The 26,058-nt window shown below is 38.6% G+C and overlaps 1 protein-coding gene across 3 annotated transcripts in view; it reads right to left on the bottom strand.

The window, feature by feature from the left end:
* Positions 1–26,058, bottom strand: part of LOC110112331 (DNA-directed RNA polymerase I subunit 1) — a 112,413-nt gene that overhangs the window by 21,694 nt on the left and 64,661 nt on the right. For all 3 annotated transcript variants that reach the window (XM_020844523.2, XM_020844525.2, XM_020844524.2), the window contains exon 11: positions 23,809–23,954. In XM_020844523.2, the coding sequence (XP_020700182.1) occupies positions 23,809–23,954 (146 nt within the window). The remainder of the gene's footprint in view (positions 1–23,808; positions 23,955–26,058) is intronic.

Here is a 26,058-nt window from a genome sequence, read left to right as displayed (position 1 = left end):
ACCCGGGCAGTATCCCTAGACGTCACGTGTGTACCCATAACAAGCTTGGCAGGGCCCATGCGGGTGTTTGGGGGGTATTTTATAATTATTTATTGAATATTGTCGACTCCTATTTATCTGCTTAGGAGGTTCGAGTTCAAATTTATTGACCCGTGCAACATCCCTAGACGTCACGTGTATATCCAAAACACGCTCGTCAGGCCCATGCAGCTGTTTGATTTTATCAATGAATCTTCCTTATAAAGGACCTTAAACGCCTAATATGAATGTATAAAATAAACATCCCGATCGGCCTCGTGACCGCATATTTATTTAATGGTTTGAACCGTGTCTAGAAGGATCGGGTTCGAACTTAAATTCATCATTTAGCCCGCGCAGCATCCCTAGACGTCCCGTGTATACCCATAACATGCTCGTCGGGGCCCATGCAGGTGTTTAATTTTATTTTCATGTACCTATGTATATACAAACTACGCTGCATGTGCGGGGGCCTTTTAAACATTTGATGGCTCTTCTTTATGCTACGACAGCTTGTAGAGATTCATGTTTTTGTTTGCTGCAGCTTCCACATGCAAAAGATTGATGTATTTAATTGCCATTGGATGGAGTTTATTGCAAGGGTATGGTCATATTCTTTGCTACAACTTGTGGGTGCTTTGCATTTATTGTAGTTCTCTTGCATTTTGTTTGTATGCAATATATTTAACATATAACGGATCTCCTACAGCAGCTCGTAGGAGCTTGTGTTTGGCACAATTCTTTATGCATTTCTTCTTATAAATGACATGCAATGTGTATGGTGGACTTGTATAATTGATGTTTTCTTGCAATCAACATCACCTATTTGCATTATTTGTTCACTCCATATTGGTCGTTATTCATGATCAAAGAGTTATGAATCATTTATTACAACGATATTCATTGAAGAGAACTTCAGACTAATGTTAACAATCAAAGTGTATTCTTTTGTTGCTTCCCCTTCCATCGTTTGTAGGTGGTACATGTTCCTCACAAATCTCTTACTCATGTTTATTGATGTTTCATTACACTCAATGGCCTCAATAGTTTACAAAGGCTTGATGCAATTATTTATAAAACGTCTTAACTTTACAATTCGTGGATGAAATGTTGGGAATTTCCCACACCACAAATCTTCGTTTGCTTGCAGTTTGTTCCGATGTTGCAAGTTAATTGATCTTTACTATTGTTTACAATCATTCATAAGTGTTGCTATGTTCACTACTCATCTTAGAAGATCGATGTGTTTGCTTGTATATTGATCTTTATGAAATATGGTATGCTTGATTGTATAAAGGTGTCGGAATTATCATACCTCTTATGCATTTTGATTATGATTCAAGTACATCATACTCATCTTGTTCCCACAAATGAGTTGTTGTGCTTTATAAGAAACTTATATTCATGCTCACAATCATGTGTGTGTCGTTGCCCTTCTTTGCATATCAACAATCACATCCACTAGTAGCTCTCCCTTTTTATGCTTTCAAACTTCTTTAACATAGACCTGTGAGTTGATTGATATGAACACCACTAGTTTTGTTTTCTAGTCCTTTGTCTCATCGCAAGCCTTCACAAATTCTTGTGTAATTTAGTTTGTTCATTTCATCATCTTAGTTCTAGCTCATTGAAGTCCAATAGCTTGCAAATTTGAGTCCCTTGTAGCTCGAATCAAGTCCTTGACGGTTCAATATGCAAGTCTAAGTCCTTTACATTGTATCCAAAGCCAAGTTCAAGCTCCTTAGGATTCGTTTAAGTTCAAATTCTACATGTCACATTCAGGTCCAAGTCCATTATTGTCCAAATCAAGATTGAATCAAATCTTTAATTTAATCATTTACTTAGGTTCAAACTATGATCATGTTCAATTTATTTATGATCCTCTGCATTGCTTTTTCAAGTTCAGAACAAGTCCAAATCAAAGTCTTCACTCGAGTTCAATAGCATGTCCACTTGAGTTCAAGTTTTCTACTTAGTTCATTTGAGTACAAATCCACAAGTCCTCTGCTCAATTTGTTGTCATTTTTTACGTTCAAATTTTGTTCAAGTTCATTTAAGTTCAAAGTAGGTCAAATGTTCACCTGAAATTTCGGCAACCTCCCGGTGTTTCCCCCTTTTAGGGGAAAACTACAGGAAACTGGGCCTTCCCACCACACTAAGAAAAGCTTGTATGGTAGGTGTCCTCGAATGAGGACACCGCGGCCGTATTTTGTCCCCCCAACACGCAAAGAAAAGCTTGTATGGGTTTTTGGTACCTGTTGCAAAAGAAAAGAAATTGTTTCCCCGCAAGCGAGTACTTATGGGTATCCCCACTTCGTCGTAAGCATCAACCGGTTTCCCTCCATGCTAAGAAAAGCGTGTATATGCGATTTTCCGATGCGCCACGAACGCCGAAGAAGGGATTTTAGGTGATTACCCGCTTCGTCAATAGCACCGAGACTAACTTCCTCCCACCATGCTAAGAAAAGCGTGTATATGTGGTCGTTTTGTCGCGTTGCAAGCGTCGAAGGCGGGTTCTCGAAGTTTTAGGGTTTAGAATGATTATACATTTGCCTCCCAGTGAGGTGGTGTCGAGGTGACGATAAAAAAAATATAATATCTCTCTTCTTCTTCTTTTTCTTTTTTTTATCTCTCACAAGCAAATAAATAGACATATATATAATTAATAACAATTACAGTAATAATTAGTCACTAATAACAACAGAAAATAAAATAAAATACAATAAAACATAATAATGATTATAAATATTATAATTATAATTATATTATTTATAACAAAAGCTTTTATCCCTGCCACTGTAATTAAGGATCGAATGGGGCTAAGTGTTCGACTTCTTCACGACAAAGGGAGTGCGGCTTATTAGAGGCGAATGCAAGGGTCGGGTATAGCTCAGAATAGGAGATCAGAAAGGGCAGAGGGAGTTGCGGCAGCGTGATTCGATGGGAGATGATCGGCTAGGCTGAGGAAAATCGGAGAAATAAACTAGGTAGGGAGGGCTCTCTCTCTCTCTCTCTCTCTCTCTCTCTCTCTCTCTCTGGAGGCGTCGGGTAGGAGCTAGGATGATGGCTTCGTTTGGGTCGGATGGGGACCGAAGGTTTGGAGATCGGGAGAAGTAGAGGTGTGTGAAAGGCCTAGAGTTTGGGAATCTCGGCATCGGATATGGAGGTTTGAGGTTCGACGATTTGCGAGTGGAAAGGAGATCGCGGCTGTTGGGGTTCTAAATAGGGAAGGTCGTCGGGCTTAGCGACTTTGGCGTCGAACTAGAGTTGGAGGCTTGCGAACAGGGCAGAGATTGGCGTGGAAGCTGCGGTGAAGTGAGGCCGCACCTGCGAATGAGAGCTTCGCTCTCATTTTAATGACGCGAGGGAAGGTTCGATCGAGGCAAAGCAAGCGTGGGAAGAAATTTTCGGCGTCGTTGCAGAGGGATTGGCCGTAGTAAGCATGCGAGATTTGGCACAGGATCTAGGTGTGATCTCATCAGAGGTAATGATTTAGGTATATATTTTTATTTTTTGTTTCTTTTGGCTGTATTATGAAGGTCAACAAATGTGGTTTACGTCTAGAGTGAATCACGTTTATTATATGATGATTGACCCTGCTAATCTCTAGATATTTATTCAAGATATCACACTAGGGCTATCATTTAGTGGATCTCCAAAAATTGCTTGGATGTCATACTAAGATTTTCATTTAGTGGATTTCCAAAAATTTGCTTGGATGTCACACTAAAATTTTCTTTCTATAGATCTCCAAGAGTCCATCTCTGTGCCTTCATGGATCTTTAGATGCACTTGTAATCTTTAGTATAGTTGATATATTTGCTCTTGGTCAAGTAGAGATCCACGGGATAGTGATAGAGTACTTTGTACCTAGGTCTATAGAGCACCACTCCGTAGATTGACGCTAGTGGATAGCATCGCCATCATTTGTTCTCTTTAATCACCAAAATCACTTTAGTTTATAGCCTTTCTGTATATGCTCAACATTCTTCCATCATCTGATTGTATCTTGGTAAAATTTTAAATATTTATTTCGCGATCTCGGCCTGCGACACGATATCAACCCAAATAAATATTTAAAATGCCTCCAGTCTTTAGGAACATTTATAGACATCATTCAGGATGCTTCTTTTCGTAGCTTTAGCTTGAATCCAGAGATTTGGTTCCTTCTGCTCTGTGCTTTGTGTTATAGACATTGATAAAGAACCACCCGATTTGTCTTTGCAGACTTGTCAGGTGTTTTTTATATCTTCTGCCCAATGCTTCTTGCTTTGGCGAGCATGATGAAGGCATAAGTGCCGGTGACCTAAACCCTTTAGGTTTGTACCAGGTCGGTGGCGAGAAGTCATCAGTCAAGAGCTTTGTGCAAATAGAACTTGTTGATGACGAAATCCTCTTAGTTCAACCTTAGGCTTTGTGTGAACTTTAGAATATTTTCTTCGGTCCTTTACTTTGTGCTTTAGAGGACTTGTTGAGAGGAATTCCTTCGATCCTCAATTTATGCCTTGCGAATTTGTTAAAGGATTTATAGGTTTTGGATTTAGTTGATAGTACCAAATATGGATAGTATCTTGATCCTTAACCACTTGGGGAGACTTTAATCTAAGTCACTTGAGTTTATAAGATTAGGAGAGCTAGGATTTAACAGCTCTTCATCCTCTGGTTGCTGAGATGGGCTTCCTCTACTACGGCCTTTCTTATGGTTTATTGAGTAGATGGAGCTGCCAATGATACGGCAATATTTGGGCTTGTTGGATCTGACCTCTTACACCCATTCAAGCTTTAGATTTAAGCTATGGGAAAGGCGCTTCCCAATGCTGAATCTACTGAAGTTGGTAGATTTGGAGTTCTCCTTTGTGGTTCTAGACTTGGAGCCTACGAGCATTCGGTAGTTATTCATGACTCTTCCTTTCTTATTGAAACTTTGATTCTACAATCATTTGAGAGAATTCGGTGGACTACAATGACTTGAACTAGTCGAGTCAAATTGGCATTCATTCTTCCTACAGCCCTTACTAACGGGTTGATGAAGTGGGGTTTTCGCTACTACAGTCTTTCTTATGGCTTGTTGAGTAGACAAAGCTACCAGCGATCGGGCCATATTTGGGCTTGTTAGATCCAACCTTTTACACCCATTCAAACCTTAAGCTTCAGGATGTTGGAAGGCTTCAAGCGTTTCCAGCTCAATTTGTTGGAATGTGTAACCACAAAAGTCTCTTTCTTGACTTTTGAATCTTTGTACGTTTGATAAGGTGATGTTTCAAGCTCTTGTAAGATCACCTGTATATACTTTGAAAAGAATTTGTAATATTCTTCATCATGAGAAAAATATTTGCATTGATAATTTTCAATATTTATTCAGGGATATCAACATGTAGCGTGATGTCGACCCAACTAAATTTTTAAAATGCCCCTACTCTTATGGAGGATTTTGAAATACATTCTTGTGACACAAGAGAATTGTAAAATGCAAGATGTACTTATATCAGAGAACATATATAGAGTACATGATAGTTTAACACATGATCGTTCTTATGCATAGTATTTCTTCAGGTAACGATCGTTGATTGACGACATTGGCCTCTGACTGTCCAGATCGATCAACTGATAAACTCCTCCTTAAAACACCTTCTCGATGACAAAGAGTCCCTCCCAACTCGATACAAATTTGCCATCAATTATTTTATTTAGGATGATTGGCCTTCTCAGCACCTGAACCAATTCCCCTTCTTGAAATGTCCGATGATGTACCATTCAATCGAAGGATTTTGTGATTCTTCCTCGGTAGATTTCCAGGTTTTGTTGAGCTTGTAACATGAGTTCATCAAGTGCGTTGAGCTCTTCCATTCTCAAGTGAGCATTTTGCTCTTGAGTGAGATCATTCTGGATTGCTACCCGGAGTGACGGTAGTTCAACTTCTAGTGGTAATACTGCTTCAACTCCAAACACTAATGAATAAGGAGTGGCTTTCGTTGGCGTCTTGTATGTTATACGATATGCGCATAAAGCTTTTGTCATCTTCGTATGCTACTATTTTATTCTTATTAAGGATCTTCTTCAACAATTTCATCAATATCTTACTGAAGGCTTCTGCTAAGCCATTTGCTATTGAGTTGTATATAGATGAGTACGGCCAATCATATTTATACCGATCAACGAACTTGTAAATTTAATTACTTTTAAATGCAGTACCATTGTCTGAGATTATGCGACATGGCAAGCCAAATCTATAAACGAAATTATGTGTGAAGAAGTTAATTACATGCTCGGACGTAACTTCTCTAAACGGAGCTACTTTTGCCCACTTAGAGTAGTATGTTGTTGCCAGAATAAAGTGATGCCCCGCTGATTACGGCGGATCTATTGGACCGATTATATAAGTCCCCTATCATTCAAACGGCCAGGACGCTACTGTCGGGTGTAGTGGATTTGGAGGCTGATGTATAACATCACCGTGAATCTGACACTCATGACCTCTTAACGTGGTCAATGCAATCTCTGACTATGGTCGGCCAATAATAACCCATCTTTTTTATTTTAGTAACCATCTTAAGACTTGACTGATGTGCTCCACAAAGTCCTTAATGGACTTCTGTCACCACTTTATCAACTTCCTTGGTCCCTATGCACCTTTAGCCACATTTGATCAAAAACTCGTATGTACAATGTGTCATTGAAAAATGCGTATCACAATGCCCTCTTTGTGCAGCTATAGATTTTTCCTCTGGGAGTTTGCTTTCCTTGAAATAGTCAATGAAGGGTTGCCTCCAATCATCTCCCTCCTCGACATCGAGGAAATGCAACTATGATTCTGAAGCTTGACTAGCATTACGTCTCTTGGCTACATGATATCTTTTCGTATAATTTTTCATAATGATCTGATGGAGAGGTTGAGGGTCAACTAGAATTGTATCTCACTGGCTTGAATCTGATATTTCTTCTAACCTCGAAAATTGTAACACAACGGGCTTCAAGACCCTACGGGTGTAAACCCCAATGAATATAGGTCTCTCTTCATTGATGTTTGCCATTTCTTTGGCTAATTTAGCCAGACAATCTGCTTTGGCATTTTGTCCTCAAGGAACTCGAGCTATTTCAACATTTGGTACTTGTTTCAGAAGCTCAAGGGCTCGCCGGTGATAATAGGTGAATTCAAATGCTGAGGCCCTGATTTGTCACAAGTTGAGAATCACAAAAAAATTGGAGATTTTGGATCCTAACATCAATCGCGATTTCCAGTCCTGCTGTTAGAGCTTCGTACTCGGCTTTGTTGTTGGTCTGAGGTTCAGTCAAACTGAATGAAAACCTCATTATGTCTCCCTCAGGTGCTACGAAAATAAGACTGATGTCAACTCGAACCCTTGTAATATTTGGAGGTCGAGCAGGTTTAATTGACGATGCCCCCTCGAAGTACATCTCCCAAAATTGTAGTTTTTCATCTTCCTCGACCTGCATAATTTGCTCGTCGGACAAATCATCATTGAGTGGAGAGTATGGTGGGATAGGATGTGCTACGAGAAAATCTGTCAAGGCTTGACCTGCCACCACCTTTTGCGGCATGTACGTGATATCAACCTGTAGTAATATCACTGCCCATCTGACAAAACTACCTATCAAAGCCGGTCTTGTCATCAAAAACTTCATATCAATCTTTGATATCAACGTGACTTTATAAAAGTATGTAATTGCAGAGTTTCTGAACTGCAAAAATCAACGCTATGTAATGCTTCTTAATTGGAGAATAGCGGATTTATGCTCTGATCAATCTTTGACCGATGTAGTAGAGTGCATTCTCCCTGCCTTCTTCATTATGTTGGGCCAATAATACTCTGAGGGATTTTTCTAGTGCTATCATATACAGTGTAAGAGACTTCCCCAAAATTGGTGCTGCGAGAATGGGTGGATTCAACATATATTTTTTGATGCTATCAAATGATTTCTGCACTCTTCGTCCCACTCGAAACAAACATCTTTATTCATCAGCTTCGAAAATGGCTGGCACCTACCCGACAGATTCGATATGAATCATCGAATGAAAGCCAGTTGTCCTTGCAAGGAACGAAGTTGGCAGAGATTTCTGGGAGGCGGCATCTCTATAATTGTTTTGATCTTATTGGGATCGAATTCAATTCATCGGTTACGAACAATGTACCCCAAGAATTTGCCGGAGGAGACTCCAAAACCACATTTGAGGGGGTTTATCTTCAGATTATATTTTTCTCTCGAACACGATCCTGAGGTCATTTAAGTGAACCTTGCGGTCCATGCACTTAACAACCAGGTCGTCTACATAACAATCAGCCTTATGATGTATTAATTCAAAAAAAGATACAAGTCATTGTCCGCTGGTAGGTGGCACCAGCGTTCTTCAGGCCGAAGGGCATGACCGTATAGCAGATAATGTTGATAGGCGTTCTGAATGATTTGTGTTTTTCATTCTCATGTGTCATTTTGATTTGATTATAGGTCGGCGATCCATCCATGAATGAAAACATACCATAATTGGATGTGTTATCCACCAGAAGTTCTGATACTGGGAGCGAAAAATCATCTTTTGGGCATGCCTTATTGAGGTCCCAAAAATCAATACATATGTAAATATGATCGTTCTTCTTCTTCACATGGACGATATTAGCTATCTAATCAGCATATTTTTATTCACGAATGAAGCCTACCTCTATGAGCTTCTTTATCTCTGCAATCGCATGCTCTTCTATCTCCTATCTAATTCTTCTCAAAGCATGCTTGATGAATTCTGGTGCAGGTTTGGCCTCTATGGGTTGATCATTATAATTATCAACTTCATACGTCTCCTCATCACCATCGTCATCGGATTTGATTTCCCTGATTGTGATTGCTCGGCAAATCTCCTTTTGAGTGTACTTCAGTACGATGAATCTCATACCCTTTTTTGCAAAAATACCCCTCTTCTTTAATGAGTGAGGATTCCTTCGATACCAGAGGCTCAAGCAGAAACGAACTTGTTGTTTGGAAGAATGAGTTTTACCTCGCTTTCGTAACATTCTTTGGACGTTTTTGATATTATACCTGGGAAATCTATTAGGAACTAGTTCCCCGAAATCGACGAGTGTACGGAACCAGTCGCAATTTATTTCTTCTTCGAGTTTTCCAATTGAATAAAATAGATTCGCTGGTCCAACCTTTTCTTTTGGGGGAGGTATATAAAATGTCACGAGCTCTTTAACATTATGAACTTCTAGCGGAATAACTTCTTTGATGTGTTGTAGGGGAATACGTGTGACTATGAATACACTATCTGAGATTGACAGTCTGTCTATTCTTCTGGAGAACACATCCTGCACTGTGTTCATGTAGATAGAGTCGTAGTCATAATTATCATTTGAGTATTCAACTTCCCTACTCCATTTGGCTGTTGACTGGCGTATCCTCCGGGATTTTGTAGGGGTGGTATCACTTTCATCTGTGTCACTCCCTAAATGAGCTATGTATTTCCTTTCTTTCGGGATGGTGGATGCCTTGGGAAGAGTCGGCGTAGCCTTCTTTCTCCCCATCTTTTTCTTGCTTTCTTGTTTAGGTTGCTCGTCAATTTTTGGATTTGATGCTTAAGCCTCAAGAGAGCTTAACAGCTTCAACTTCTTTGGAATGAAGTACTTTGCATCTTCATATATCTTCACTTCATGAACTGCAAAGGGTTGGATGTCACCATAAATCACGAATTTTTCTCCATCCCTGAGATACTTCATGTATTGATGTAGTGTGGACGGAATGATGTTGTACTCATGCAACCATGGGTGACCTAGAAGCGCTTTAAATGTTATCTGCATCAATCACATGAAATTTGGCATATGTATGAAGTTCTTTAAATGCAAGAGAGAGTGTAAACGATCCTAGGGTTTTCTACCCCTTTTCATTAAAGCCATGTAACATCATCTTATCTGACCCAAGATGCTCAACATCGAGGCATAATGATCTTAGTGCTTTCAAGCTCATTAGACTTATGGATGACCCTGAATCGATTAGGATTTGACTAATAATCATCCCATCACTTTCTGTAGTAACATAAAGAGGGCGATTATAATCCGCCGTTCCGAGCATCATATATTCTTCAGTGAAGGTGATAAACAGCTCATTTCGAGCTTGGAAGACCTCTGTCATATTACGCTCAGCAAAATATGTCTCGTACCTTTCAGGGTCTTTAAGAGCCTGAATCAAAATCTCCTGAAGGTCTTTAGACATTACTAAAGCATCGTATATGCTGAGTTACGTCGGAATTTTCCTCAGATGAGATAAGATGTTATAATATATTCCCCTGGCTGAAACATCTTTCTTCTTGGGATCCTTGGGGATAATATCTTCATTGAAAATTATCTCCTACCCTTATCTTTACTAGACATTTCATTCTTTGGTGGAGATGGAAATATCTTGTCACTTCTCAACTACACCTGGGCGACCTCCTATGGCTCAGACTCATTTGACAATGCATTTTCTTCATAATCAAACATTGTCGCGTACGGAGATTCTTCCGTTGATTCAGACTCACCACCCAAGTTTATATGACCCATCTGTGACACTATGTCGAGGTCCGATTCATCTGTTTTTGAAAAATATAGATCCTCCTCTAAATTATAGTACATTGGCGACACCATCATATAGATCCTCCTTTAACATAGACACTGTGGCCGTATTTTGTCCTCCCACTATGCTAAGAAAAGCGTGTATGAATCTTTGGTACATGTTGCAAAAGAAAAGCAGTTGTTTCCCCGCAAGCGGGAACTTATGAGTATCCCCACTTCGTCGTACGCATCGCACCAGGTTCCCATCCCACCACGCTAAGAAAAGCGTGTATAGGCGATTTTCCGATGCTCCACGAACGCAGAAGAAGGGATTTTAGGTGATTACCCGCTTCCTCGAGAGCACCGCGATGAACTTCCTCTGACCACTCTTAGAAAAGCGTTTATAGGAGGTCGTTTTGTTGCGTTGCAAAAGTTGAAGACGGGTTCTAGGAGTTTTAGGGTTTAATGGGATTATACATTTGCCTCCCGGCGAGGTGGTGTCCAGACGACGATAAAAAAACATAGAATCTCTCTTCTTCTTTTTATTTACTTTTTTTTTTGTTCATCTCTCACAATCATGCGCGCGCGCGCACATATATATATAGTCACTAATAACAATAGAAAATAAAATAAAACATAATAATGATTATAAATATTATAATTACAATTACAATTATAATTATAATATTTATAACAAAAGCATTTATCCCTACCACTGTAATTAAGGATCGAATGGGGCTAAGTGTTCGGCTAGAGCTAAGACGTCGAGTTCGACTTCTTCACGACAGAGGGAGTACGGCTTATAAGAGGCGAATGCAAGGGTCGGGTATAGCTCAGAGTAGGAGATCGGAAAGGGAAGAGGCAATTGCGGCAGCAGGATTCGATGGGAGATGATCAGCTAGGCTGAGGGAAATCGGAGAAATCAACCAGGTAGGGAGGGCTCTCTCTCTCTCTCTCTCTCTCTCTCTCTCTCTGGAGGTGTCGGGTAGGAGCTAGGGTGATGGCTTCGTTTGGGTCGGATGGGGACCGAATGTTTGGAGATCGGAAGAAGTGAAGGTGTGTGAAAGGCCTAGAGTTTGGGAATCTCAGCGTCGGATATAAAGGTTTGAGGTCTGACGATTTGTGAGTGGGAAGGAGATGGCGGCTGCTGGGGTTCGAAATAGGGAAGGCCGTCAGGCTTAGCAACATTGGCGTCTAACAGGAGTCCGAGGCTAGTTAATAAAGCAGAGGTTGGTGTGGAAGCTGCAGAGAAGTGAGCCCGAACCTGCTTATTTTAAAGACACGAGGGAAGGCTCGATCGAGGCGAAGAAGGCGTGAGAAGACATTTTTCGTGTCGTTGCAGAGGGATGGGTCGCAGTATGCACGCGAGATTTGGAGCAGGATCTGGGTGAGATCTCATAAGAGGTAATAATTTAGGTATATATGTTTTTTTTTTTATTTTTGGTTTCTTTTGGCTATATTATGAAGTTGAACAGCTTGTGCTAGAAGATGCTTGAATATTTCAAGTAAACCCTAACAAAATTGATAAAAATAGCAAAACATATTGTTGATTGTAACTGCTGCACGTGACTCAAGCATGACAAAACCACCTACGATCAGACACAACGATTCAACCACCGACTCATCGCTCCCGTAACTGATCCCTCACGACACAAAATATATAAAGCCATGTCTCATACGCACATTCATGCTCTCATAATCGCATACAGGAAGAAAGACACAAAGAAATACATAGAGATAAAGGAGAAATCCCATACCGGCTTTCTCGTTCGTCGCTCTGCTCCCACTGAAGATCGTCGACCTCCTCTTCCTTCTCCCCTCCTTGGCTTGTTCTAACACCGACCTTCTGCTCCAACAACGCCACAGCCAAAGCCGATAAAGGACCGGTGAGCAATCGACTGGCGAACTCCATATGATCTCCGTTTTTGTCGTGCCCTAGCCGTCTGAACCGAGGCCATCCTCCCTGCACCACATCGCCAACCCGCCGATTGCCAAACTCCGCCTGCTACCTCTAACCCGACGCAGTCGATCTTAGATCATGGTGGAATGGTTTAAAATTGAAGACCCTACGCCGTCGACCTTAGGTCCGGGTAGGAAGAAATTTCGGCAGATGCCGACCCGATTTCTCCCTCGGTGGGGAGATGTCGGGAGGCTGCTGAAATTTTCATTGAACAATAAGGGACTTGGACAAAAAATTGGAAATTGATTTGGACATAATTCAAACATAAAATCAAATTTAAATCATATTTGATCAAATAATATTGGACTTAAACTCAAATGGGACTCAAATCTGAACTTTATTTGAAATTTATTCTATATCTGATACATATAAAGTGAGCTTTTAATCAGGAATGCCACTACTTGCATAAGCAAATCATATACAAAAGAAAAATTTACATACTAAACCACTTGATCAGAACACTTATGGAATTATAATTTATGAAAATATCAGTTGATAAAAAAAACTCCAACAGAGGATATTGTATAGAATGATGAATTTGGAAAAGATTGTACTTGTTCTTTCAACTTTAAAAGAATATCTGATAATAAATACCTTCCTTTAAGAAGCACATACATCGGTCAATATAAATACTTTTGTTGATTTGAAGATTGATAAATGCATACATAGCATTTTGAATAGTCAACATTTGAATGCTAACATAGTGGGCATTTTAAGTTAAATAGTTACTCTTTTAGTTCATTTGAAGGAAATCTGAAGAGCGCTATTGAATCAAGTTGTTAGAGCATAGTTATAAGATCATCTGATATAAGTAATTTATGTTGCAATGATAGAGAGAAAATGATCTTATATTCATGTATTAATATATTTATAGTGGTAGATTATAGCATTAGCAATGATCACATAAGCAAATCTTACACACCATTAAATATGTTTTAAGCTCCAACATGACATTTAAGTATACTGCAATTCACCTATTAGCAGGAATAGGGGATTCGTAGTACCAACAACAACTAGTCTGCAAGCAAGGACAAGAAACTTGTATCAAATAAATCAGTCTACCTATGAGAAAGAATAGGAGAACTTATAGCAGACAAGATAATTCTCCTACGAACAATAGCACAATCTCCTAATGCCTATTGAACAAGCATTCCTTGCAAGCTATGTAAGGAATATCTTCTATATGCTATAAATGAAACCTAAATAAGAATAACGCCACCCGGTCCGCAACGTGTGTACAAACGGACAAAAGGCGTTCATAGCCCCTTAAATGAAATATTGGGCATTTTCTAAATAAAAGCACTCTGGCATAATGGATCATATTTAAATATTTTAAAATGTCCTTTGTGTATTAAATATGATCTCTTAAACTGAAATGCTACAATCCTGCATTTGCTCCGGTCAACATGTTAAAAGCATAAACACCAATGACCGAGAATGCTGCGCAGGGTCAAATGCTACAACCTGTATATGCTCCGATAGACTTATTAAAGTTATAAACACCAATGACCGAGAATGTTGCGCAGGATCAAATGCTACAACCCGCATGTGCTCCAATCGTCACATCTAAGTCCAAATCCAACAATTTGAAAATGCTTCGCAGGTCTAATATTCAAGTTTCATCCTCCTCAAAAGGACTGGAGTCGACATGACTTGAAGTATAAGAAGCCTCCCAAATTCCTTCAAAAAAATAAAAGTAACCTCAATGTCACCCCGATGATGGCCGTGTTGACAGAAAATCTCAACCGAATGGGTCAAATCTTAAGTCAAACAAAAGTCCAAATTCTTGAAATAAAATATATCACCAAAAAATTTTAAAACAAAAAAAATCATCCACCTCCCGCAACCGTTTGTCGGGGGTGATAAATTTGAAATTAACCTCAACTCACAAAGAGCGAATGCATGTTGGGTGTATCACTACGATTCATCCTCAAATAGTCTCTTACCAACAGGGATGTGGCACATGCCCTCTGATCGGGTGATTTTGCTGCAAAATAACACCATTATATTACAATAACGGCCAAAGCCCGTATGTTCCCTAAAGGCGTCAAACCCTTGAGCGATGAATCATAGGGTATATTAGATAGGCATAAATCCCTCTGTCAGCTAAGGTGGATTCATATATATCCCTTAGACAAATATCAACCCAGGTCTACAAGGTATTCTTGGATGAAACAAACCATGGCTGCCGACAAGGTGCCTTCTGTCAGGTTGGGTCGACTACCTCCTATGTCTAAGTAGACCAAGGATTATGACAGCCCGGGACGACGGAACCATAGGATCTTGATCGGGCTCGTCTTCACTCCCCCCACCAGCTTAAGTTAATGGTGATAAACTCTAAATTTCAAACTTCATAATTCAAATCCAAAGTTCAAGCCCTAAAATTATTGCTATTATATGTTGAATTTACAACCTATGTAATCTCTTTAACGACTAGCCTTAATCGAAAGTTCTCTCCTATTAACGGGAGGGGTAATTAACTATAGGGGCTTGCGCTTATAGGAAACCAAAACTCAAATCAAAAAGTCCTCACAAAATGAGGGCGAAATCTCTGGGTAGTGTCTTATCTAAAACCCAATCTGCCTTCTGAAAATTCCCCCGGAACCTAATCTCGTTAAAACTCTTTGTTGTCATCGTCATGCATACACTCAAAAGAAAAATAGACGCCGTCACACTTCTAAAATATAATTTTTGGAGCCCACAAACATCCTCAATAATTCCAATGAAAGCAATCAAAACAGTAGATTTTATTGTAGGAATCAAATCAACGGAAGGAAAAAAAACAAATATACAATTGATCTTCAATTCGAGAGGAGGATCGTTCGCTCCCAAATCTCTAGATGAATCCTAGAGTCCAAGACACCAAGAAAAATCTCCAAGAGAACATAACAATTAAGCATAACCCTAACCTAGACAACTCCTCTTAATTAATACAAAATTCCCTACTTTCAAATCTCATATATATATATATATATATATATATATATATTGATATTCTAATGCTTGAATTGTTTACTCCATTTTATCTTAATTTATTAATTATATTTTTATTTAATTATGAATTTTTCATTTTTACCCTTAAAGGACTTGTCTTATGTAAGCCCAAGGGACAAAGCTGTCTTTTAGTTTCTTTTAAGGCCTGTATATAGATGTCATTGCTCTTGTATTAGACGATGGAGTTTTCATAAAAAAATTGTTCTACACTTTTGTTCCTTGGGAGGACTTAGGTGAGATCGCTATGGGAGGGAATCATAGTTTCCACTAGCCGCATGATGGGTTCGGGCTCGTGGCTTGAAGTCCCTTGGTGAAGGGCAACTCATCACCCATCAGCCGCATGAAGTGTACGGGCTCACGGTTTATCTTCCTTTTCCTTAACTTATTTTCTCCTTCTCCCTTGACTGCCGGCCTTACCCCCTCCACAGCCACTGGCCAAGCTTCCCTCTTTCCTCCTCCCACTCTCTAAGCTGAACACCACTACCCTTTCTTTCCCCCACCTCCAACTGTCGGCCACTCAACAACCCACCGGCCAAGCGTTATTCCCCACCCAATCGCCTGGTTACACCTCTCCCCCCGCCAGCCATGTTTCCCATACACCCCACTGCCGGCCCACCCTCCAAGTTCCCTTGATTCCAATTTTATTTCAACATCATTACTTTCCTAAATTAGCTCCTATCTTATTTGAAAAGTTTCTGAATTCAAATTCAAATGAATTTGAATTTTAAATTCTTTCCTAAAGAACCTACATCTATTTTAGAAAATCCCTTCAATCAAATTAAATCTGAAATTATTTCAGATTTAACTCTTCAATCTCCCGTTAATGCATGGATCCACATACATTGCATGTGGACACCTTTTCTTTTCCCTCCTCATTAGGCCGGCCCCTCTCACCCCTATTTTAATTATTTCATTCCTTATTAAGGAATTCAATTAGGGGAATAATTAACCACCTATTTATCTTAATTTCAAAATTTAATCCATTGATTAGAGGAAATCTGAAATTTAATTTCAAATTTTTAATCTTATTATCTTCCCCCACCCCCTCCATTCTAACATTAAGACAACTCACAAACAATTGCTCCATTGGCAAAACATAACATAATTCAGATTCTCTCAATGGGGATATGATGCGGATATCAGTCAGAGATTTCGACACGTGTTCCATCGACGGAGGCGTAGATCAATGGCCATGATTCATAGTCTCTACTTTTGACATATTTGTTGTAACTTTTATTTATGTTATTTCAGTTTCCTAGTCTACCCCTGAGGGTAGTGAGTGTCTTTTGTAACCCCATGGGCATTTGTGACTTTTTTTTTCTTTTTGGACTTGAGATCCATATATAAGGGTCTCTATGCTTTGTATGAGGAGTTAGTTGATGAATGAAAATTTTATCTTATTGTTCTCTTTGTGAGTTCCAAAACTTCTCTAGATCTCTTTGTGAGTTCTTGAGGAGAGATCCTCCCACTCTCTAAGCTGAACACCACTACCCTTTCTTTCCCCCACCTCCAACTTCGACCACTCCACAACCCACCGGCCAAGCGTTATTCCCCACCCAACCCACTAGCTACACCTCTCCCCCCGCCGGCCATGTTTCCCCTACACCCCACCGTCGGCCCACCCTCCAAGTTCCCTTGATTCCAATTTCATTTCACCATCATTACTTTCCTAAATTAGCTCCTATCTTATTTGAAAAGTTTCTGAATTCAAATTCAAATGAATTTGAATTTTAAATTCTTTCCTAAATAACCTACATCTATTTTAGAAAATCCCTTCAATCAAATTAAATCTGAAATTATTTCAGATTTAACTCTCCAATCTCCCGTTAATGCCAGGGAGCAATAACCGAACAACTAAAGGCAAGGGGAATCGGGAAAGCCAAGAAGAAGGAACCGAACAGCCAAAGCAAAGGAAACCAGGAAAGCCAGAGAGGAGCAAGAACCGAACAGCCAAGGCCAAGCATCAGTTCAGCTGCTCCCATCAAACCCAAGTCAGCCCAAACACAAAGCACTCAAAGAAGCTAGCACACCAAAGGAAAAAACATGTCCAAGAGCACATAAATCACACATGTTCATCGATTGTCTTCCATCATTGGGTAAACAAAAAAATAAAATGCAAAAATTACAATAACATAAAAAAAAACATGATCATGAAGAATTGAATGCATCAATTATTTGCAAAAATGAAAGATAAGCTAATATAATTTGATGTGTACAATCTAATTTGCAGAATGTAACAAATCAACTGTGTTTTTTTTAAGAGAAAACAATTTTGCAAGTGGTTGCCCATGCAAATCACTATCTAGTACCTAAAATGAAAATATAGTTGGTTGAATGGGCAATCATGAGCAATCCTTGTAAGGCAGAAAAGCTGGAGTTGTGGTTCTATGGAAGAATTGTTGTGTTATGGATGTCCTTAGATCAAAAAATCGATGGTTGTTAATTAATATTAACGGACCAAAATTAAGCATTTAAAAAAAAACATCATTTGTCTTATTGCCACAACATTACGTCAAGTATTTTAAATGAGTGCTTATCATGAATCTGCTTTTACACTTTCACTTTAGATTAATATTTAAGATTGAGATTAGCTTTATTTTTCTCATTGTGTGATTTTGTAGTTTATGAAGAAGAATTAAGTTATTAAGTAATTAATTTATGGCATAGTTATGAGTTTTTTATTTGCAATTTTATTCACCTCAAGGATTACATCTCTTCTCGCTACGACAAAAATCCTCAATCCCTAATTTTGCCTTTTTAAACCCTACTACCTAAGTGGCAAGATGAATAGCTGATTGGGCAATGATGCGGACATCAGATCATGAAGGGTCTTTCAGAGACGTGACCAATGATTGACGGCCTCAATCGCACCGATCTACTTTGAGTATTCAAATGTATTTGTTTTATTTATTTATTTGTTTGTTATAGTAGTTTTTCCCATTTTGCCCTTACTTAAGGGCTTTGTTGTATGTACGCCCTAGGAGCAATGTCGTCTTTTATTTCCCCTTATTTCTAGGAGGCTATATATATATAAGCTCCATATGTTTCTTTTGAGATTAATGAATGAATGATAAAATTTTCCCGTGTTTTGAGTTATTGTGAGAGCTTTAGAAATATAGAGACCCCTTGGAGAGGGATTCAAATCACCCACCAGTATTGGAAGAATTCGGTTTCGTGGTTAGGGTATCTTTTTACTTTTCTAATCTTCCTCCTTTGTTCTTCCTCTAAGCCACGGCTCACCAAACCCCAACCGCCAGATCCCCACATATTTTCCCCTACACACCCGCTGGCTTCATCACATCACCACCACCCTACGCAATCCCTTTCCCCCACCTAGCTGCCACCCCTCTCACCCAAAACCCTAGTCCAAACCGCCGGCCACCCCTTGATTTTCCCTCCCTCATCACTTGCCATTATGCCTTTCCTACATTAGCTCTTCATATTTTAGGTAACCCAAATAATTACCAAATTCAAATCTATTTGAATTTGAAATTATTACCTAAAATATAAATTCTATTTTATGAAAGTTTCCAAATCCCATCCTATTTGAATTTTAAATTAAATTGGGATGAGATCTCTCTTACCAAATTTAATTTCCTAAATTAAGAAAGCATTAAATGCTTCCATAAACCTCTCCCTTCTCTCCCTAAGCCGCCGGCCCCATTCAATTCCTCTTTGAAATTGTTTCTAAAACTCAAATTACTCTCTTGGAAATAATTCAAACTCTCTCTTACCCGCCCCATGCTCCCCTCCCTTAATTAATTCCTTTCCTAACATGGGTTCAAATCAAGGAATTAATTCCCTAATTCCCTCCACTTTCTCTCTCCAATCCACTTAATCCCCATAATTACTCTCATCAAATCCCCACCCAATCCCAACCAAAGCTGCGCCCTTTTCTCCCACCTAATAGATTAAATACTCCCCCATATACTCTCTAATTCCCCTTTCCAATCTTGTCCCAGCCCCAACAATCACATCCCAATATCTTCCCCACGTTCTCCTCTCTTGTCCCTGTGATTTCTGATGCCTGTCCCTGTGTTCCAGCAAGTTGACGTGTTGTCCCGTATCCCTGAAGGCCATAAGTTGTGGTTCAAAGCTCCCAATACATTATTGAAGCTGCCAAGATTCACAGCAAGTCTATCTTGCTGTCCTGCATTTCCAAAGGCCATCCTTGCTATTCAAAGACCTCTCTGACGTAGTAGCTGCTGCCCAGATTTTCGGAAAGCTGTTTGGGTTGCTGTCCAGAAGTATTTCCAGTGTCGAACTGCTGTCCCGACCCTCATTGCTGCTTTCTCGGCATCCCGAGCTGCTGTCCAGTCATTCTGGTGACCTCCTATGGCTGTCTCGCCGTCCAGAAGGTTCCCGATCGCCATCCTGAAGGCTCCCAAACATGAAGTTGTTGTCCACTTCCTCAAACGCATAAGCGACTACGCCGGAGCGCCGAATTAGTCGTTCCCTTGGCAAACTTTTCTTTCTACTCTTATATCTTCCTAATTCACCTTCCAATTCTAGTTATAGTTTGATTCACAACGATTCATGTTGATCCCTCCGCTAAAGCATAGTAATTTAGGGAGTTAAGTGAAGAATCCTTGCATAGTGATTGAGATCTTATTGCTAGCATAGGGATTTTGTTGAAAACCTTCCATGTATGCAACGTTAGCCTAAGATTGTTCTATCACCTTAGTGTTTTATCTTATCGTTTAAATCAATATAAGATTTTGCTTATTATTGTTCTCTAAAATTTAAGCATGCAAATTTCTTAGTCAAATCATATTCTTTGCATTTATGTCCTGCATCAGGCAATCGCGGGTCATCCCTAGATAGAATAATTATTGGTGTTGTAGCGGTTATTGGATTGAAAAATCAATGGTAGTTGCTTGCGGTTAATGAATCAAAATTCCCTTCCTGGAAGGATCTAATAGAAAATAGACTCTAGTAATTTGAATATCTATAATAAATGATATAAAATATATTCATTAGACGAGTGAATAAAATTAGTTGATGCAGGACCACGTAATTGAAATTAACTCGTATGGATGTTTGATGTAGACACACAAGAAGAATTTGACGCAATGGATAGAAGTTAAAACAAACTTTATTAAAATAAAAGCAGACAACTAAGACTTGACAAACACAACAAGAAATACTAGGAGATTTTAAAGAAGAGGAATGCCAAGAGCCATAAGACTTTAATTTTTTCATTAGAACCAAAGCATTAAGCTTAGGAATCTTTCCCCCAAGCTCACGGAAAAACACCCAAACCAGGAACCAAGGAGACAGCCACGGGAGACGAAGGAACCGCACGGACCAAAGAGCCACGACCACGGGAAACGAGGGACCCAACCGTGAAGTCCCAAAAGGCAAAGCATCCCAACATAAATTCTTATGCATAGAAGTCATCTCCCAATAAATATAAGCCACGGATTCCCAAGAGACGAGAAGAAATGGGAAGGGGAAGCGACAAGGCCACTCCAAAAGTAAGCTTCATAATGAGGTACCTTTTTGAGAATTAAAGAGCTACTAAACTCCAGCTTCAAGCAACTAAAAGAACAAGCTCAACGCCATGTGCTCCAAAACAGCCAACCCGTGAACCATCAGTAGCCAAGGACCAATCGAGCCAGCAAACCAAAGGTCTACCAAGCCTTATGCACAATCTACCATGATCATTGGATGCTTTCCCATCATTGGATAGCTAAAAAAGAAAATAAAATAAAATAAAAAACAAAATATACTATTGTCCAAATAAAATAGAAGTACAAAAATTCTTGATAGCATCAATGTTGCACAACTTATGATTAGAATAATTCTAGAACAAAAATTACTAGCGAATTCAAACAATGAATCAAAATGATTAGTGGTTATCCGCTTAGGCTAAATCACATAGTGAGAGCTTTAAAAACTCTCAAAATAAATAGAAAATAGCACAATGAATAATAGTAGCTTTCAAAACAATCCCTAGTCTAACAATGAGAATTGAAAAGCATAGAGGTGCACTCAAATCCTATGTTTACTAAGCTTAAGCAAGAGCAATGCGGAGGAGCCCGTCGTGACTGCAATCAAATCAAGAAGAGTTAGACTAAAATGGATAAGATGCAAGTAGGGAGAGAAACCTTCGTCAAGGGGTAGCGGAGATCCTACACTCAATGCCTTCGAAGTGTTCGTCAATAGCCTCTACCAAATAGATCAACGTACGCTCCAAGTAATCCTCGACGGTGAGATCAACCCTTGGATTCACGTCGAAGAAAGTAGATTGTAGAATGTCGACGAAGCCATCCTCGTCTCAAGTTATGTCGTAATCAGTTTCCGGACCCGCCATTCATGGGCGTCGGATGCTAAATCTCCTTCTCCTTGTTAGGGTTCTTGAAGATGATCGAAGAGAAAGAAGTTTCTCTTCCTATCGCAAGAGAAGAGAGCCAACACCTAAAATCTGAAATTTGTTTCTAATTTTGTAAAAGTGGAAAACTAATTGAGAGAGAGGAGATTTGAGGGAAGGAGGGAGAGATAGAGAGGGGGGAGACTAGAGAAAGAAGGGAGATAGAGGGGGCGGCAGGTAGAGGGATGATGGGTTGATTCCCCAAATCAATTCCTTAGGTTAAGGAATAATTTGAGGATTTATGGTAGTTGGGAAATTTCGGCCAAGTGGGGTGAGAAGGAATTCGAATTATTTCCAAGTGGGGTTGGAGAATTAGGAAACAAATCCTAATTGACTCCAATAGAGGGGCCGACGGCAATGAGGGTTAGGGAGACAATTAATGGAGAGGATTTAAGGCTTCCAAAATTGATTTCTACTATTAGGAAATATACTTTTAAGATCCAATTGAATTTAAAATTCAAATTAAACCTTTAATGAATACTTTCCTAAAATAGAAAAGTTAAATTATGAAGGTTTTGAAATCAATTCAGAATTTATTTGAATTTCAAAATCTATCCCAATTTATCTAAGGCCCAAATAGGAAACACAAGGTGAGATGGGTTGAGGATGAGCAAACCGGTGGCTAAGGATGTCTGGTCGGCGGCAAGCACGGGTGAGGGCTCCAGTCGTGGGTTTGGGAGGAGAGGAAGGGCTCGGGTGGGGCTTGGCCGTGGGTTTGGGGGAGGAGGAAAAGGGGCTTGGGTGGGGCTATAACCGTGGGAGTGAGAGGGGAGGAAGGGAGGAGAACCAAGAGCCACCGGTGGTGACTGTTGGGCACGACGGGTGGCCTCTCCTAGGCTCCACCAAGATCTCTAACTCTCTCTCTCAAGCTCTCTCAGAAGCTCCAAGAAGACAAGTGAAGGAAAATATCTAATAATCATTCATTACTCAATAACATGAAAGAAGAGGCTATAAATAGCCAACTATAATGACTCAATGAAATAAAAGACACTCTTGCCCTTTGGGCTTACATACGACGCTTCCCATTAAAGGGGTACAAACGGAAAACATAAAGACACTTAATAAATAAAATGCATGAATAATAAAATAACACAAATGACTCAAAAATACAAAGACTCGATCGTGGCCGTAGATCGGCGGCCACGTCTCTGATAAACCTTCCACGATCTGATGTCCCCATCATTAGTATCAGAGAATTATAAAAAAAAAGTTGTGCAAAATAATTTGCAAAGATTAGATTTAACTCCACAACAATACTTAGCAAGAATTCATGAAAAATGAGTATTCATAAAGTCAAATCCAAATAGTTGAAATACGGCTAAAGATGATGAAGATTACAATTATTGTTGGTAATAATGCATGCACTTTGAAATAAGTGGATTCTTTTACATACAAGATTAGCTTATCTAGAAATCTTGTAATTGTGACCAAATATTCCTATTGAGTTGTGGTTCTAGTTCATCCATTGTTGGTGTGTTAGAGATGTTAGCATAGTGTTGTAAACGATTGGATTATCAAGGCAAATGTACATTTGCTGGCTCTTTGCTTCGAGTAGGAGTTTACAGATGTTTCTTTAAAATTCCAATTTAATTCAATTATGCCGTCATAGAAAAGCAGTTATTATTGTTGAAAGAGAGTAATAATTTCACTGGGATATTTTTCTCTCCAATTTTTCGTGCACAATGCTCACATAAAACACTCAAAAGTAGAATACATGTATGGACTTCAACTGTTATTATGGCACTCTAGCAAGTCTTTTGGGGTCTATAATCTAATAAACAAATCAATCAGAAAAGCAAGCAGATAAAAGTAACAAATATGCCAATTAACCAAACTTTGAGCCCATTCATCTACGCATGCATCATACCTAAAAGTTGAACCTTCCATAGATATAAATAAATGAATAAATAATAGAGAATAAGCTAAACCTGTCGATTAACCAGCACGATATCCCCATCTTGCAAATGACGATATACAATTTTCCCTTCTAGTTTAGTTTCTGGGCCCATTCCCACCTTAGTAATCGCTCTTGATGTAGGCAATTTCCTAGCTATTGCATTTCGCATGTCCATACCTGTTTATGTTCTTAACAATTTGTTATCTAGAAAAAGCAAGGGGCGTACAAAAATAGCAAAATAATTCGATAAAACAATAAATCAAACAAAAAATTGCGGACTAGCATGAAAAAAATGGAAAACCATCAACCTTTTTTTATTGCAACGAAAGTTTATTACTCTTTAGCGACAAGGTTACAAGCAGAAACTGCTATAAAAAATTGCCTACAAAAATGAAACAAAGTAAAATACAATGGATCGAGATATCCTGAAACTGAGAGACTAATATCTATCCAAGAGCATATAAACAGGCCCAATTTCAAACATCTCCTAAATTAAAAATACCAAATCATCAGGAGAATTATTGTGTCTACCTTGAAATCTAGTAAACTTGGATGAATAAAAAAAAAACAATTTTCAAATTATGCCACTTCAAGAAAACACAAGTTCAATGTGGACATGTTTCTTTCCCCTTGAATAAAAGTGTAAATGTATGGGTTTCAAATGATAAATTGATTAAAGTTCAAGCAAATGATAAGAGGGCAAGTAATATATGTACAAACATGAGCATCTGAAAAATAATCACGATTCCAAAAAGCTAAATCAAATTATCATGGACCAAATGTAAACTAATAAATTGTCTAAGAGGAGTTTTTTTATAACAATAAATAAAACATAAATGATAAGGAGAATTTTAATGGAATGATGAGAGAAACCATTTGAGCAAAAAGTACAATTTTGTTGGAATACCAATTTAGGCTTCGTTTGGGACGACTTTCTCATTGCTTCTTAAAGAAACTTTCTAATACAATTTTTAAAACATCTTTCTAATGCAAAAATTAAAATTTATGTACTAGAAAGCTGTTTTAAGAAGTAATAAGAAAGCAATCCCAAACGAAGCTTTCAAATGAGGATAGCAAAACATATTATAATGTCTAAAATTGTAAAATGGGTAAAAACATAGGAGTAAATGATCAAAATGATTCATAGACTTAATAGGTGTATTCATTTTAGTCTAGATTTTTCTAAGTGTTCAATTTAATCCCTCAACTCATCAAATCCGAATAAATTTGGTCAAATCATCAACTTTGTCATTTCTATGGAAAGAAATTGGTAAACAAAAGCTTTCTATTAGGCCATTTTTACTTTTAAGAGACGATCTCATTACTTAATATCAATTCAAAGTTTCAAACAAAAGAAAATGGCCCTAAAAAGTCCAAAACTCCCTCATAAAAATAACAAAGTTGACAATATAACTAAATTGATTTAGATTTAGCAAGTTGAACGACTAAATTGAACATTTGAGAAAGACAAACACTAAAATAGACACATGAAATGTATATCGACCATTTTAGTCATTTACACTAAGAGATAATATTTAATGATCTATATTATGGACAGAACACAATGGTTGAGGAGAAAAAAATTAAAAATAAAGCAACGAAAATTGATTTATAATGAACTCAACAACATAATATTTAGACACAGGAAAACTTCACAAAATGTCAGCATAAGCACATAGTTCACGGGACTAAAAAGGAACGAAAAAAAAAAAGTAAACACCTCAAATATTAGTATCTGATCAAAAAGATAAGATAAAAGAAATATATAAAAAATTCTATGATATACTTTGAAATCCAACAAATGTTAAATAATTGGAGGAGAATGTTGTCAGTATGCTATTTAATAATAGGATGACTGAAGTGACATTCATTTCCATAGAGTTGTTTATTACTGTTAAATCTCAGCCTCTCGATCCCACATTGATCCCACGGATGCAAATAGAGATATGTGGGAAGCCCACCACACGTTGAGTGCCTTCCTTAGTTAGGCAGCAAAATTAGGAAGGATTACATAACTCATTATTCTGTAGTTATTTGTTTCTTTATTTAAGCATCTTGTATAGATCTATAAATAGGGATTATGTTGACTAAAGTTTCCAGCGTACTTCAGAATTTTGGAGATTCGGCATCTCCGTTTCCTGAATCAAAATAACGTACTTCTTTTCAATTATCTCCTTTTCTCGATTAAACTCGACTAGAAGTGAATGTTTCTTAGACTTGTATCTCTCGGCACATAATTGCAGTTGTTCTTGAATCTTGAGAAATTCGATCGGTATCGAAT

Source organism: Dendrobium catenatum, unplaced genomic scaffold, assembly GCF_001605985.2.
Source record: "Dendrobium catenatum unplaced genomic scaffold, ASM160598v2 fragScaff_scaffold_621, whole genome shotgun sequence".
Lineage (NCBI taxonomy): Eukaryota > Viridiplantae > Streptophyta > Magnoliopsida > Asparagales > Orchidaceae > Dendrobium > Dendrobium catenatum.
Note: the sequence above shows the minus strand (reverse complement) of the source record. Positions and strands in the feature narration are given on the sequence as shown.